We start from the raw sequence: 14,207 nt of genomic DNA, 5'->3' as shown, positions 1-14,207 counted from the left end.
ATCAAAACACGTCATTTTAAAACAAGTATCGCTGAAATAGTGACATGGGGATATATAGCTCAATGTAAACCAGAAAAATAATAACAGAAAAGAGAGAGGCATCAGGATAAAAAGTAGAAAAGCCTTGCCATTCCCGGATTTGATTACTACCACGCCTTCTCTGTTTCTTCGGAGGGTTGGGAACGGGAGAGGATTTCCTGTGTTGAAATCATTTGTAATGTTGTGATGAGATTGTATCAGACCATGTAAAGCTACATTGTAGTTATGGGTCTTTCAGAGGTGGGAAATTAATTGCTGTAGTATGAATGAGTAACTGTGCTTACGTCTCTCAAGCAAGGCAGCAAAGTGAGCAGACGAACTTACCGTACAAAGACATTCAGTGGACTGTATATTGTAGGTATTCAGTATTAACGAGGATTAACAACAATGGATACGGAAACAGCACTACTCTGGGGGTTTCTGGTGTTGCTACTTCTTGTTTTAGTAACGATCTTTTTACTTCTGGTTCATTCTGGGATCTTCACACATGTTGAGGTTAAAACATGCAAGTAAGTCTTACAGCTTTGTAATAATAATTTGTCATGTTCCCCAAACTATATTTTTTGAACAAAATCTAGGCAAGATCCCATTCAGTCAGGGGATGAAAATTTTGTGTCATGTTGGATTTTCTTGGTACAGTGTTTGACTCTTAGGTCATGTGGAAATAACGGTAAATTTTACAAGTTGCCAATATACCCACCAAGTTATGTAATATATTTGTCTGGTAGTTTTTTATTAGATTTGAGTAATTTTGACCTTCATTTTTGTCAGAAATGCTTCATTTTGCCTCTTTTCCAATCATGAACTTTAACTGGATGAGGAGATGAAGCATTTTTGCCTGAAAATGAAGGCAAAAGTCACTCACATTGCATAAAAAACCACCAGAAAAATATACTGCACAACCAGTTAACCTAACTAAATAGACCTCACCTAACCTAACCCAACCCAACTGACAAAAAATGAAGGCAAAAATCACACAAATTGAAAAAAAAAAAATCCAGAAAAATATACTGCATAACCGGTTAACCTAACCAAACAGACCTAAACTAACTGAACGTGCTGCAGCGGAATGCTTACCTTAGAGATATGATGGTCCAGGCTGTGCAGGATATTTTCTTGGTGGTTTTTGATGCAATTTGAGTTATTTTTGTCTTCATTTTCAGTTGAAAATGCTTCATTTCACTTCCTCATCCAGCCAAAGTTCATGATTGGAAAAGAGGCAAAATGAAGCATTTGTGACAGCAATGAAGGTCAAAATCACTTAAATCTCATCAAAAACTACCAGAAAAAATACACCGTGTTTTCTCAATAACTCAATGGCTTCCTCCGGTTCTGAGTGGAAACGCTTAACGTATAAATAATCAGTGTTACACCCAGTGGACAGATCATGTCTTCATCAGAAGCCACAGTGAGAAGGATTTGAATTTTCCACCCAGAAGGAAGCAAATTGATTGGCAGAATGCCATCACGTGACATAAAGTAGGCCCATGCCTATGAGTGGGTGAAACAAACCTGGCAGACGCATATGCAGTCGACAGAGAGAGAAACACACGTACGAACGCACGCATTTTTTACACGGACTGGCCGAGTCAAGATCCAAAGTATGGTTTTTTGAGAAATTTTAATTAAATTCATTATCTCTGCAAATATTGATTTCCGAATGGGGTTAAGAGGGTTCATTAGCATTCATAAGGCCGGTTCACACGATCAAAGTCGTGGTCGTTTTTTGCCGGAAATTGCTTCCCGGTAGAAATTCCGGCAACTTTTTTTTGCTGGTATGGAGAGACCGACATGTCGGTCTTTTTTTTTGCTGGAATCGGGAGAAAGAATCTGGGTCGATTTAAAGAGAAACACTGAACAAGGCAAAGCTCTGGGAATGAAGTCGAATACAACATCTTTTGTTTTTACACTACTACTACTCTTACTTTAACGTTCATTCCAGTTTGGATGTATCTGGTATGAGCCTGAGTATAAAAGTATGATTATTTAAGTGTGAGTTAAAAGTATACACAAGGAATCTTATACTGTACATGATATACTTAAGAAAATTTATGCATATGGCCACTGAAGCCACCAGAAAGCTGAGTGACAGTAAAGGCCTAGTCACATGAGCTAAATCACGGCCGTGAGGGCTTATCTTGAAGTAGGAAAAGTGTAAGAGCAAGAGCTGCACACCTAGTACGAGTACAGTGGTCCATCTTTGTTTGTAGACACTGTTGCCGCCTTCCTGCCTCTGCAGTCCCCGCACACGTGAACACCTTTCTGGGAGAAATGCTGAAATCAGCATTTTTTCCCCGCAAATCAGCGGAAAAAACGGCCATGATTTAGCTTGTGTGAACTGGCCTTTAGGTAGTATACTATGTGTTTATGGTGATAACATTCGTGAACTGCATATTGGCAACTTGTAAAATAATACCAAAATAAGTCTAGGGTAGATTTGAAGAATGTGTCTTTAATGGTTAGGTCAGTAGGCATGGTTTGTGTGAAAAAGTCAACTAATAAGGAAAAATTAATGACATCAGAATTGGAATTTTATAACTTTGAAGCTCTTAGCTATACAGTAACCTGTTTCTGTGCTTTGATAATTGTGTTATATTTTATGAAGGAAAAAATACAGGTACTACCAGTATATTGTTTTACAGAAGACAGAGCTCTCCAAGATTTTTGCGACATTTGTAATTGTTTATTGCATATACTGTAGTTAGTGCTGTTCATGAGTGTGTTGCAGATTAACTTATGCCATAAACTTTTGGAACATCAGCTGTACACTGTGAGCTATACAGTACCGTACAGTACTTGTAAAACAGTAGTGTGTACAGTTGCAGCTTTGGTATACAGTAAAACCTCGATATAACGGACTTCATTATAGCGGAACTCGCTTTTATCAGACTCGAGAAGCCAAGTGGACTAAATTTTTATGCGTCAGGAAAAGTCCAATAAAGCCAGAAGCAGTCCTCTCTTGGAATAAATGAATAAACAAACAAATGGAGGAGATACCATAACATCGATCCCTCCTCTCTCTCTCTCTCTCCTCCTCCATACCTTCCCTTCCTCCCCGTCCCTCTCCCGTGAGAGAGAGAGAGAAAAGGTAAAATGAAAATAACTGTGAAAATGAGGGTAAAAGTGAGGTTGAAAGAGAGCACACAAGTGAAGATGGAATGTCAAAGTCAACAGAGAGAGAGAAAGAATAAATACAGAAATGACAAGTGGCATCCCCATGGCATAAACAAATGAGGGAGATAGGCATAACCTTGCTCCCTACTCTCTATCTCTCCTATATTTCCTCCCATTCTCTCTGTCTCCAGGAGAGAGAGGTGAAAGTGAATGAAAATGTGAAGGTTAGTGAAGGCATTGTGAAGGTGAAAGTAAAAGTAGTGTGAAAGTAAAAGTGAAGGTAAAAGTAAAAGTGAAGATGAAAGTAAGAGTGAATGTGAAAGTGAAGTTGAAAGTGAAAATAAATGTGAAAGAGAAGGCAAAGGTGAATGTGAAGGTGAAAATGAATGTAAAAGTGAAGGTGAAAGTAACGGCCAAGGAGAAAATGAAGGTGAAAGAGAAAGTGAAGGTGGAGGTGAATGTGATAGTAAAAGAAGGGAGGGCAAAAGTGAAGGTGAGTGAAAAATTGTAAAGGTAAATGTGAAAATGAAAAAGTAAGGTTGCAAGTGAAGGTGAAAAGGAAATTCAAAATGAGTGATAGTGAAAGTGAGTGTGAAGGTGAAGGTGAAAGTGAAATGAGCATGGAAGAGAATATGAAAGTGAATGTGAATGTCAGAGTGAACTGAAAGTAAAGGTAAAAATGAATGGGAAGGTGAAGATGAAGGTGACGATGAAGACAAAAATATGTGAAGTAAAATAGAAGTACCCAGGGCGGAGAGAGAGAGAATAAATGCATGAATGACAAGCAAGCCTCTGTGCATAACAAAAGGAGGAGGAAGTCCAGGGGGGAGTCCTGATGCGCTTTTATCAGACTTTTGCTTTTTTCAGAGTGGCTTGGGCCCCAATTAGTCCGATATAGTGAGGTTTTACTATATCATCATCGTCATCCGGACCTCTTTTCCCACCCTAGGGCAAAGTGAGGAGTAGCAATGTCCAGACAGCCCAAATTTGCCCAATGTAATGGGCCACGCTTTCATTCAAGCCCCCGGAATCCTGACTCTATCTGATACGCCAAAAACATCCACCATGTTCTGTAGCTTCACATAAACGTATGGTAGGCTATCTGATAGAGTCAGTCCGGACGCTGTCATGTTAAAAGGGTGCTAAATCTCTGATTGTGTGCTTCTCACATTATTCATCCAGCCAGCTTGATCTCTTGTCAGTCTCTTAGCCTCAACGACTTCCAAACCTCTCTTCCTCACACACTCATCCACCATATCCCTCCACCTTCTCGTTGGCCTACCTCGCCTCCTCCCTCCTTCAAATTCTCTCGGATATACCATTTTCACCACTCTATTGTTATCTACTCTCTCCACATGACCATACCATCTAAGTACACTCTGATCGATTCTGGTGTCCACAGATTTCCTCACTCCACATCTTTCATGAATCACATTATTTTGTATCCCATCCATTCTCTATACTCCACATACATTCCTCAGCAGTCCCATCTTCACTGCTCGTTCGGTACTCTTAACTTTTCAGTTTCATGCAACACCATAGTCTCACATCCATATGTTGAAGTTGGCACTAATACTTCTTCATGTAAGCCATGTACAGCTGCAACACTCAAGCCTTTGTTTCTTATCAAGGCCTTCATTGCACCAGCTACTTTCCTTTCTTGTGTCACTCTACTTTCCACTTCTCTTCCACATTTTCCTCTCTTCTATCACTGTACCCAGGTTTTTGAACTTTCACCATTTCCATTCTCTCTCCATTCACTGCAACATCATCTTCCATCTCAATAACCATCACTTTACTCTTTTCTACATTTACTCTCAAGGCACGACGGTCACAGACATCAGCAAAAGTCTGCACTATGCTACCAAGTTCTTGTCTGGTACAGTATGTGCAAGTAGTACTGCATCATCAGCATACAACAAATCTGAGATATTCTGTCCATCACCATTCATTACCAACGCCATCCCTTCTCCATTACTCGTGTTATTACTTCTCGCATCACCCAATCCATATACATATATACAGTAACCCCTCGTTATACGATGGGGTTCCTTTCCTGAAAACCCCATCATATAGCGATCCATCGCATAGCGTGCCCATTATAACATGGAGTCAATGGGGATATGTTCCCAGATCTGCCTAAACTCCCACATACACACACCTTAGCACTCACATGCATGAAATATCCTTATGTTTAAACATTTAAAGTAACACATTACTAATGAATAAAGAGGATAAAACATGAAAACTACAGTATACGGTAGTTCTTACCTTTACTGAAGCAAGTAGGGTTGTTGATGTGGTTCCGAATGAATTCGCCGTAAAGTCAATTCACCGTCAGAATATAGACGATTCCCCGTCAGGACAATTCCCCATCATTCTATAAATATACTTATTATTGATTAATTGATACTTTAATAACTAATTTTCAGGGGGATCTATCAAAGCCTGTGTTCATTTAATAGCGTAGGCTTTGGATATCATTTATAAGTTGCACTTTTAGACAATAATTAACTTGTTTCTGCCTCGCTGTAGTTGACTTTGAATTATATTCTAGCGTCACCCATAACTGTCTTCATTAATTTCCATTGGTACTAAAACATCCTGGGTATATTTTAAAATGACTTTGAATAGGTACAAGTATTCAATGACTAGTGAACTTGCTAAATAAACTGATATGTAAATAAATGACGGGGAATCGTTCTGATGGCGAATTGTCGTTATCATTGTGATGGCGAATTGTCCAGAAACGTTTATATAGACATAACATGAAGATTATTTGTATAATTCCAAAGTATGTCGATCGTTCACTTCAGGTCATTAGGCATTTATATAAATGCCAATGTCTCATATGTAGCTTTGTGTTAAACGATGAAGGAAAGATCATAAATCGCCTGATTCGCGTTTCAATATATTTATATTTTTTTCGGTTAATACCCATTATTTGATGCCATATTTTACATTTATTATAAAAACAATAAACCACCATCACCTTTATAAATCATATATTTCAAAAACTAGTGTACTTGCTAAATAAACTGATATGTAGTCATTACTCATTCTACGATGGGGTTATGTCAGGTCATACCTTATCGTTTACCGATTTTATCGTAAATCAGGAGATTGAAACCCATTATAAAAAGGGGGTTACGTCAACTCAACTTCTCAAAGTCACCTAACCAAGACTGAACCATAAATGACAACCCACCTTCATTCCTTCCTGTGTTGGTCCAAGTCGTCTCCAAGTCATCCCCACCGAGGCTGGGGGACAGCGTGTGCTTACAGGCACTAGTGGTCAGCCTCTGAGTTAGACAGGAACAGGTTAGGGGGAGGGGAATCCAGCCCATACCTGCACCAACTGTAGAACTGGGGTCTACACTGGCATTGACCTTACCACAACCATAGCACTGGGGCTTACACTGGCACTGACCTTACCACTGGGCAAACAAATCCACAGTACAGTAATTCCTTAATTCAGGTGAACTTTTTTCACGCGACTTCGGTTATCCACGAATTTTTCGTACAATAATTAAAACAAAATTTTAGTATTCAAATAAATAATTTTAATATATGAGAGAAATAAATAAAATATAAAAATGCCTACCTGCTGCCAGTATGCATACATGTGTGTGTGTGGGAGGGTGGGTGGGTGGGTGGATGGGTGGGTGGGAAGTCGGTCTACCACGCACCACACAGTCAGTTTGAATCTGACGGACGAACTGTGCGTGACTCATGAATCGTTATTTGTGGCTTATTTTTCTGCCTTCCAATGATTGGTTGCCTTGTTTATCAACATGGGGCCTAAGCGTGGTGTTAGTGATGCATGTGGTTTCACACCAAAGCGGGCTTGTAAAGTGATGTCGCTGACAGAGAAAGTTAAAGTGTTGGACAAACTTAGGGATGGAATGTCAGTGACAATTCGCCGTCAGGACGATTCCCCGTCGTTTATTTACATACCAATTTATTTAGCAAGTACAGTACACTAGTTTTTTACTTATATGAGTTGTAAAATCCCCCTGAAAATTAATTATTAAAATATTAATAAGAAGTATAATTATAGCATGGCGGGGAAGTGTCCAGGGTGCGAATTGTCCTGACAGGGACTCATCCATGTTTTGACGGTGAATTGACTTTTTGGGGAATTGTCTCGGAACCATATGTTTGGGGTGAATGAGTCAACTGTTGGTACAATAAAGAAGGCAGAATGTACAGTAGCATATGGGAGGCAGTGATGGCTAGTGCAACAGACTGTGTTACAGTGTCTCCACCTACGCCTGTGCTTGTCAGCTTTCAGGAAGTGTTAAATTTCTTACGTTTTTGTTGTTTTTCATACTTTATGCTAGTTTATAAGGTATATGTAGTGCATAAACAGTATTATTCAGATGTAATACACTTAACCCCTTAACCGCGAGGCATCACTTTCGTGACGCTCGGGCGCAATGGATCATACCGCGGGGCATCACTTTTGTGATTCTGTGTTATTTTGAATTATCCCGGGCTTTCAAGTGGTGGCTTGTATCATCTATCAGTACTGCCAATGTCCAACACTAGTCAGCACTCCAAATCTCATCTGTACTCCCATCCATTGTTGACATTTTAGCGATTTTTCCTCCTTCCTGACTCCCCTCCCTACCTCCCCTCCATTACCCTGTCCTCTCACCTCCCAGGCCGTGCTGCGCTAAGCAAATCTCCCCCGGATTTTTCCACAGATTTCATCCATTGAAATAAGCCCTATGCCCTATACAGTAGTGCACCAACTTTCGCTACAGCAGGATTCGCGGAATCCACTTTCTCGGCATGCACCAAATATTCCCTAACTTCCACTTTCGCTTGAAAAAAATCGATTTTCGCACACAAATTTTGGGTTTGGGACAATATTTTGAACTTTGAATTTCCTGCACTGCCCGCCCGCAACCCACCGCCATCTTGAATGACGTCATGTCAACACTCTGTCCACCCATTCCCGCCATTGTGTACGAGCGTGCTAGCTCCATTGTGTTGGATTCTCACGGTTCAGTGGCCATAGAGGAGCTTAACCTGGATGAAGATTTCAATGGATTTGTTCAAGAGAACCTAGCACAAAGGGAAATTCAGCACAGAGTGGAAGTGTTGCATTAAGTTGCATCTGAGGAGGCAGAGAGAAAGAGTGGTAGCGAGGCAGCAAGAGGTGGCGCCAATACGTCTGGCGTGGCTTAATAAGCCCGCCACGCGCCTCGGGTACTTACCCCCAACATCCATTAAACACCTCAACCTGGTCTCTGTGGTATGTTTCTCCTCATATAATGTGTACTGTACAGTTTTTATTGTTTGTATCTCACAATGCAATGTACAATAGTGATTTGATGTACTGTATTGCAAGTGAAAATGAAAATCTGATGTTACTTTAGGATAACCGGGAACCAATTAGCCTTTTTGCCATAAAGACAATGCCCCAACTTTCGCTAATTCCACTTTCGCACATTATTTTTGGACCCAATTAGGCGTGAAAATTGGTGCCCCACTGTACTTACACAAAATAATATATACAAAAAAAAATAAGGTAAGTGATAGTGGTATACACCAGGAATTGGCTAATTATCACCTGACAACACCTTACATGCATTCATTCGCTACATTACCACGGTAATTTCCCCTTTGAATTATGCCTTGTAATCTATGTCTGTAATAAAAATATATATCAGAAAGGAAGGGAGAAGCCTAAGTGACATTTACATTCACCTGGAACTACCTATTTCTTTATGTATTGCCGAGATTTTCTACCAATAATTTATTACCATGTAAGTTAGCAGCTGTCATCCTCATTGTCCTTGTCAACCCTTGCCTTCTCAGATAAGCTGCGGCATTTAGTTCCTTGTCCTCCGCTGTGGTCAAAACATGTCGCACTCGCGCCCCGCCATTTTTGCCGCTTCTGTGCCCATTGCAAAGGGCCCCGTGACCTCTACACCCAGAAAAAGTCGTGAGGGAAGCAGGAAAGGACTAAGTGACTCTGCAGTGGAATGTGAACTAGCGGAATTGTCAATGGTGATGATGGATAGTGATTTTGACCCTTCGGGGGAATTGTGTGATGAGCTGGGTGAGGAAATCGTGCCAGAAAGTGCTAGTACGAGTGCTTCAGTGTCGAAAGTTATCCCTAGCTCCAAGGGAAAGGAGCCGTTAGTGCAGCAAGGGAAGGAATTTGGGAAGGGAGTGAAAAGGCAGCATGTTAGCCCCAGAACAATGACCCCGCGTGACCCAGCCCGCCATGAGTCCCGAGTTGATCCACCTCCCCGTTCCCCAAGCCCCACTTCACTCATTTCTTCCTCTTCTTCTGCTGAATTATCTCCGGAGTATTCGTCGTCGGAGTCACCACCAGCATCAACAGTGAAGGCAGGCCATAGAGGAAGAGGTAAATCCCTGACCCGTAAAAGAAGAGTTGCTACTAGAGTAAGGGCTGCTCCTAGATGACGAAGTCATGCAGCACATATGTGATGAGACCAACAGGTATGAATGACAATGTGCTGCAAGTGGTACAGGTGCAGCCATGATGCAACAGTGGTCCATGCTGGGAGTGCAGGAGCTGTATGTGTTCTTCGCCCTCATGCTTCTCATGCCACACTCAAAGAAGCATGAGTTGGAAGAATACTGGTCCATGGACCCCTTACTACCCTCACCCACCTTCAATAAGTACATGGCCAGAGATCGCTTCCGGAACATCATGGGAAACCTGCACTTTGCCGACAACGATGTACCTTCCCAAACCGATCCACTCTGGAAGATCCGGGAGATTCTGAGCAGAATGAAGGATAAGTTTATGTCATTCTTCCACCTCTTTCAGAAGGTTGTCATTGACGAATCCTTGGTTTTGTTCAGAGGACGTCTTCGGTTTGTACAGTACATTCCAAGCAAACGCCATTGCTTTGGAATCAAGTTCTTTGTACTGTGCGACTGTAAGATGGGGTACATCCTTGACTTCGTCATTTATTCAGCCAGCACTGTCGATCTGGATAAAACACACCCCCTTGGCTTCTCAGGCTGTGTAGTGAAAGTGTTCCTTGAAAAGCATTTTGGTGGGAATCATGTGCTGTATACAGACAACTGTTATACAGCACCGAAACTTGCCAAATACCTTTCAGAGCACGGCATTGGCTCCTGCGGCACTGTCAAAAGTAATCGTGCCCACTTCCCTAAATTCCCAGAGGCAGGAACCTCGCAGCGAGGAGACGTGCACCTATGCAAGTCTGAGAAGATGCTGACAATACAGTGGCATGACAAGAGGGTCGTGCACATGCTCACCACCGTACATAAGGGGGAAATGACAGACAGTGGGAAGGTCAGCCGTAGGACAGGCGAACCTGTGATGAAACCTGATGCTGTGTTAGACTACAATATCAACATGCGGCTGGTGGACAAGTCCAACATGATGATTGGTGAGATTGACTGCCTCAGGAAGACTACTAGGTGGTACAGGAAAGTTTTTCTGCATCTCATAGACATGACGATGCTGAACGCCTTCATCCTGTACAAGATGAAGGTCAAGCCACCCAAGTCCTTCTCCCTGAGGTTGTTCACCAGGACTTGCGTTCAGCAGCTGCTGGAAAGATATGGTAGGGTGACAGCAGCAACTTCAAGGCGCCACCCAGTAACACTTCCCGACCGACTTGAGCAGAGGGCGTATGTGGATCGGCACAGATTGGTGCTAATGCCTGCCACAGGCAAGAGGAAGGCTGCGATCCGCAGGTGCCAGGTGTGTGCACATACCACCCGACGCACACCTGAGCACAAACGCACCCCTTGGCAGTGCGCTGAGTGCTGGGTTCCCCTCTGTGTTACCTGCTTCTTTGATTACTACAGCCAGAAGCAGTTCTAAAAGTGCAAGTGGGAAAGGAGAGTAATGTGAAAATAATGTGTAAATAATGTGTAAATAGCAAGTGAATGCAATGGATGTTCAGTACATATGATTGAACAGTGTATTATAGTTTTATCTTACTGAAAGTGACAGTGAATAACATAGTGTAAGTAAAATAGAAGGGTAAATATTGAAAATACAATAGAAAATGTAAATAGTAATGTAAGTAATTAGTAATATAAGAATATGAGTACAAATACTTTATGTTATAACAGTGAAAGTGAATCCGTGGCTCTCTACGTATTTTACTGAATGAAAAATTGAATGACTTCAGTGACAATAAACTAATACTACTGAAGGAAACTTATGGATAAAAACTCCAGATATATATAAGTGTTATATAGTAATAGAAATATAATGTGTGAGGGGTTTTATGAATAATAAATGACAGAGTACCAAGAGCGAACTAGTGCAAGTGGGAAGGTCATACGCGCTCGTAATTTTCATTGCTTTCACCGTGTTTTTTTTTTTTTTTTTTTTTTTTTTGGAGTATGGATCCCAAACTACTTGATAATCATGAAGTAGTGTTTATAGTGTTAATATCTGGCTGTGGTAATCATATTACGGGTTGTCGGGAAGTGTAAAGTGGAGACTTCGTTACCCAACTTCAGAGGTCTCCACAAGTCCTTCGGTAACCGACGAAGGCTCAACAAACATTCCAGGAGAAAGCTGAAGGTATGTGCCATAAGCATATGTAATTTTAATATTCTAGGACTAATAACTGATTTTTGGCAAATATTTTTTGAGAGTCTGTCGGAGCCCGAATAACCCCGCGGGACACGCAAAACATTGGTAAACATGCCCGCGGTGTAAGGGTTAATACACATGCGTAATTACGTGCACACATGGGCAGAATGTTTATGCGAATTTACCACATACGCAAAGGGTCTGGGAATGGAACCCTCGCATGAATTAAGGGATTACTGTACTGTAGTACGATGTTTGGCTGAGAGGTGACGATAACAGGGGCACACATGAACAAGTTGAAAAGACAGCTTTGAAGGGGTGGCGGGACCTGAACCATAACAATGCACACCGGGGCTGCCATCTTGCCTGAGACAAGTGACGGTCACCTTGCGTGTGCTTGGCGCTTTCCGATGGCAAAATCGTTATAGCGGGAAATTTATTGTAAATTGAATTGTGGGAGTGGAACTTTTCTATTATCGTTGTAGCGAATTATTGTAAACTGAATCACCGTAAAACGAGTAATGACTGTATATAAATGACGGGGAATCGTCCTGACAGCGAATTGGCTTGACGGTGAATTGTGCCGACTCCGAGGCTAAGGGACAGAAAGGGCCTCACAGCCCTCATTCATCACTGTCAGAACTGGTAGGGTGGGCAGGGTTGGCTGACTGGGCAGGGTTGGCTGACTGGGCAGGGCTGGCTGATGAGGCTGGACTGGTGGACGAGTGTGGGTGTTGTCCAGCGCCGACCGTGTGGGGACGTTTGCATTGCATTCGCTGTTCACTGAGCCGCGGACTATCCATCGTTGTAGCAAATCGTTCCCATCATATAGTGAATGTAGGTTACTAAACTGTTGACACTGTATAAGTGAAGTATTGTATAATGAGGCATTGTTTAACCCTTTCATCCCCTGAGCAGTACTTTCCAGACATGACAACTCGACATTACAAAAATAACAGGGCAAACTGTAATGCATACAAAAAAAGAGGGAGGTGCAAGCTGGGAGCAACGAGAACATATACTCCCACTCTCGCTTCTGGGTAAGCACTGACATGCTGAGTGTTTCACCACCTCCCACCAATACCAGAGGAGTTGCCAGTTACTTCTTTGCCTCAAAACTTCACTTGGTAGAGGTGGAAACACAAAGCAAAGAGAGACAACTCTCCCATAGCAATTCTGTGCGTAGGTTCTAAGTCAATTTGCAGTGGGTGTATATATATATATATATATATATATATATATATATATATGTATATACAATATATATATATATATATATATATATATATATATATATATATATATATATTTATATATATATATATATACAATATATATATATATATATATATATATATATATACTGCATATATATACAATATATATATATATATATATATATATATATATTTATACACACATATAGTCAACCCTCTGTCCTCGCAGTTCCTCTGTTTGCGGTTTTGATTGTTTGCGGTTTGTCACCGGGGAAACCAAATCACCTTTTTTGAAGTCCAGAGAAAAATGGAAACACATTCAAATCGCACACCACCCGCAGCGCCACCTGTGCCACCCCTGAATTGTTTTGAATCTCTCGTGGCAGGCTCTCTCATTCTCAGGTTCCGAGATAATTCGCCGTCAAGTCAATTCACCGTCAGACAATTCTCCGTCAAAACATGGACGATTCCCCGTCATCCTATAAATATACTTATTTTTGAATAATTAATACTTTAATAACTAATTTTCAGGGGGATCTATCAAAGTCTATGTTCATTCAATAGCGTAGGCTTTGGATATCATTTATAAGTTGCACTTTTAACCAATAATTAACGTGTTTCTACTTCGCTGTAGTCGTCTTTGAATTATATTCTAGCGTCACCCGTAGCTGTCTTCATTAATTTTCTTTGGTACTACAACATCCTGGGTATATTTTAAAAAGACACTGAAGAGGTACAAGTATATTTTCATCTCAGACGAGAATATCCAACGTATTATTCTGATTGGCCATAGTGGACTCAAACCGTGGGGAACGATATGGCTGAGCCTCAACAGATGTCACTACATTTATTATAAAAACAAAAAACCACCACCACTTTTAAAACTCGTATATTTAAAAGACTATTATAGTATGTAAATAAATAACGGGGAATCGGCCTGACGGCGAAAAGTCCTGACGGCGAATTGTCTTGTTATTGTTGTGACTGCGAATTGTCCCGAAACCCATTCCGAGATAATTCGCCGTAAAGTCAATTTGCCATCAAAACATGGACGATTCCCCGTCAGGACAATTTGCACCCTGGACAATTCCCCATTATTCTATAAATATACTTATTTTTGAATAATTAATACTTTAATAACTAATTTTCAGGGGGATCTATCAAAGTCTATGTTCATTCAATAGCGTAGGCTTTGGATATCATTTATAAGTTGCACTTTTAGCCATTAATTAACGTGTTTCTACTTCGCTGTAGTCGACTTTGAA

At 41.1% G+C, this 14,207-nt stretch overlaps 1 protein-coding gene across 1 annotated transcript in view; it reads left to right on the top strand.

The window, feature by feature from the left end:
- The first annotated feature begins 347 nt into the window (after positions 1-347).
- LOC145403350 (uncharacterized) overlaps positions 348-14,207 on the top strand; it is a 75,333-nt gene continuing 61,473 nt past the window's right edge. Inside the window, exon 1 of the mRNA XM_080275139.1 lies at positions 348-548. Within this exon, the coding sequence (XP_080131265.1) occupies positions 427-548 (122 nt within the window). The 5' untranslated portion in view covers positions 348-426. The remainder of the gene's footprint in view (positions 549-14,207) is intronic.

Source organism: Coenobita brevimanus, chromosome 60, assembly GCF_032717465.1.
Source record: "Coenobita brevimanus isolate Jiangsu-jjx chromosome 60, ASM3271746v2, whole genome shotgun sequence".
Taxonomy (NCBI): domain Eukaryota; kingdom Metazoa; phylum Arthropoda; class Malacostraca; order Decapoda; family Coenobitidae; genus Coenobita; species Coenobita brevimanus.
Note: the sequence above shows the minus strand (reverse complement) of the source record. Positions and strands in the feature narration are given on the sequence as shown.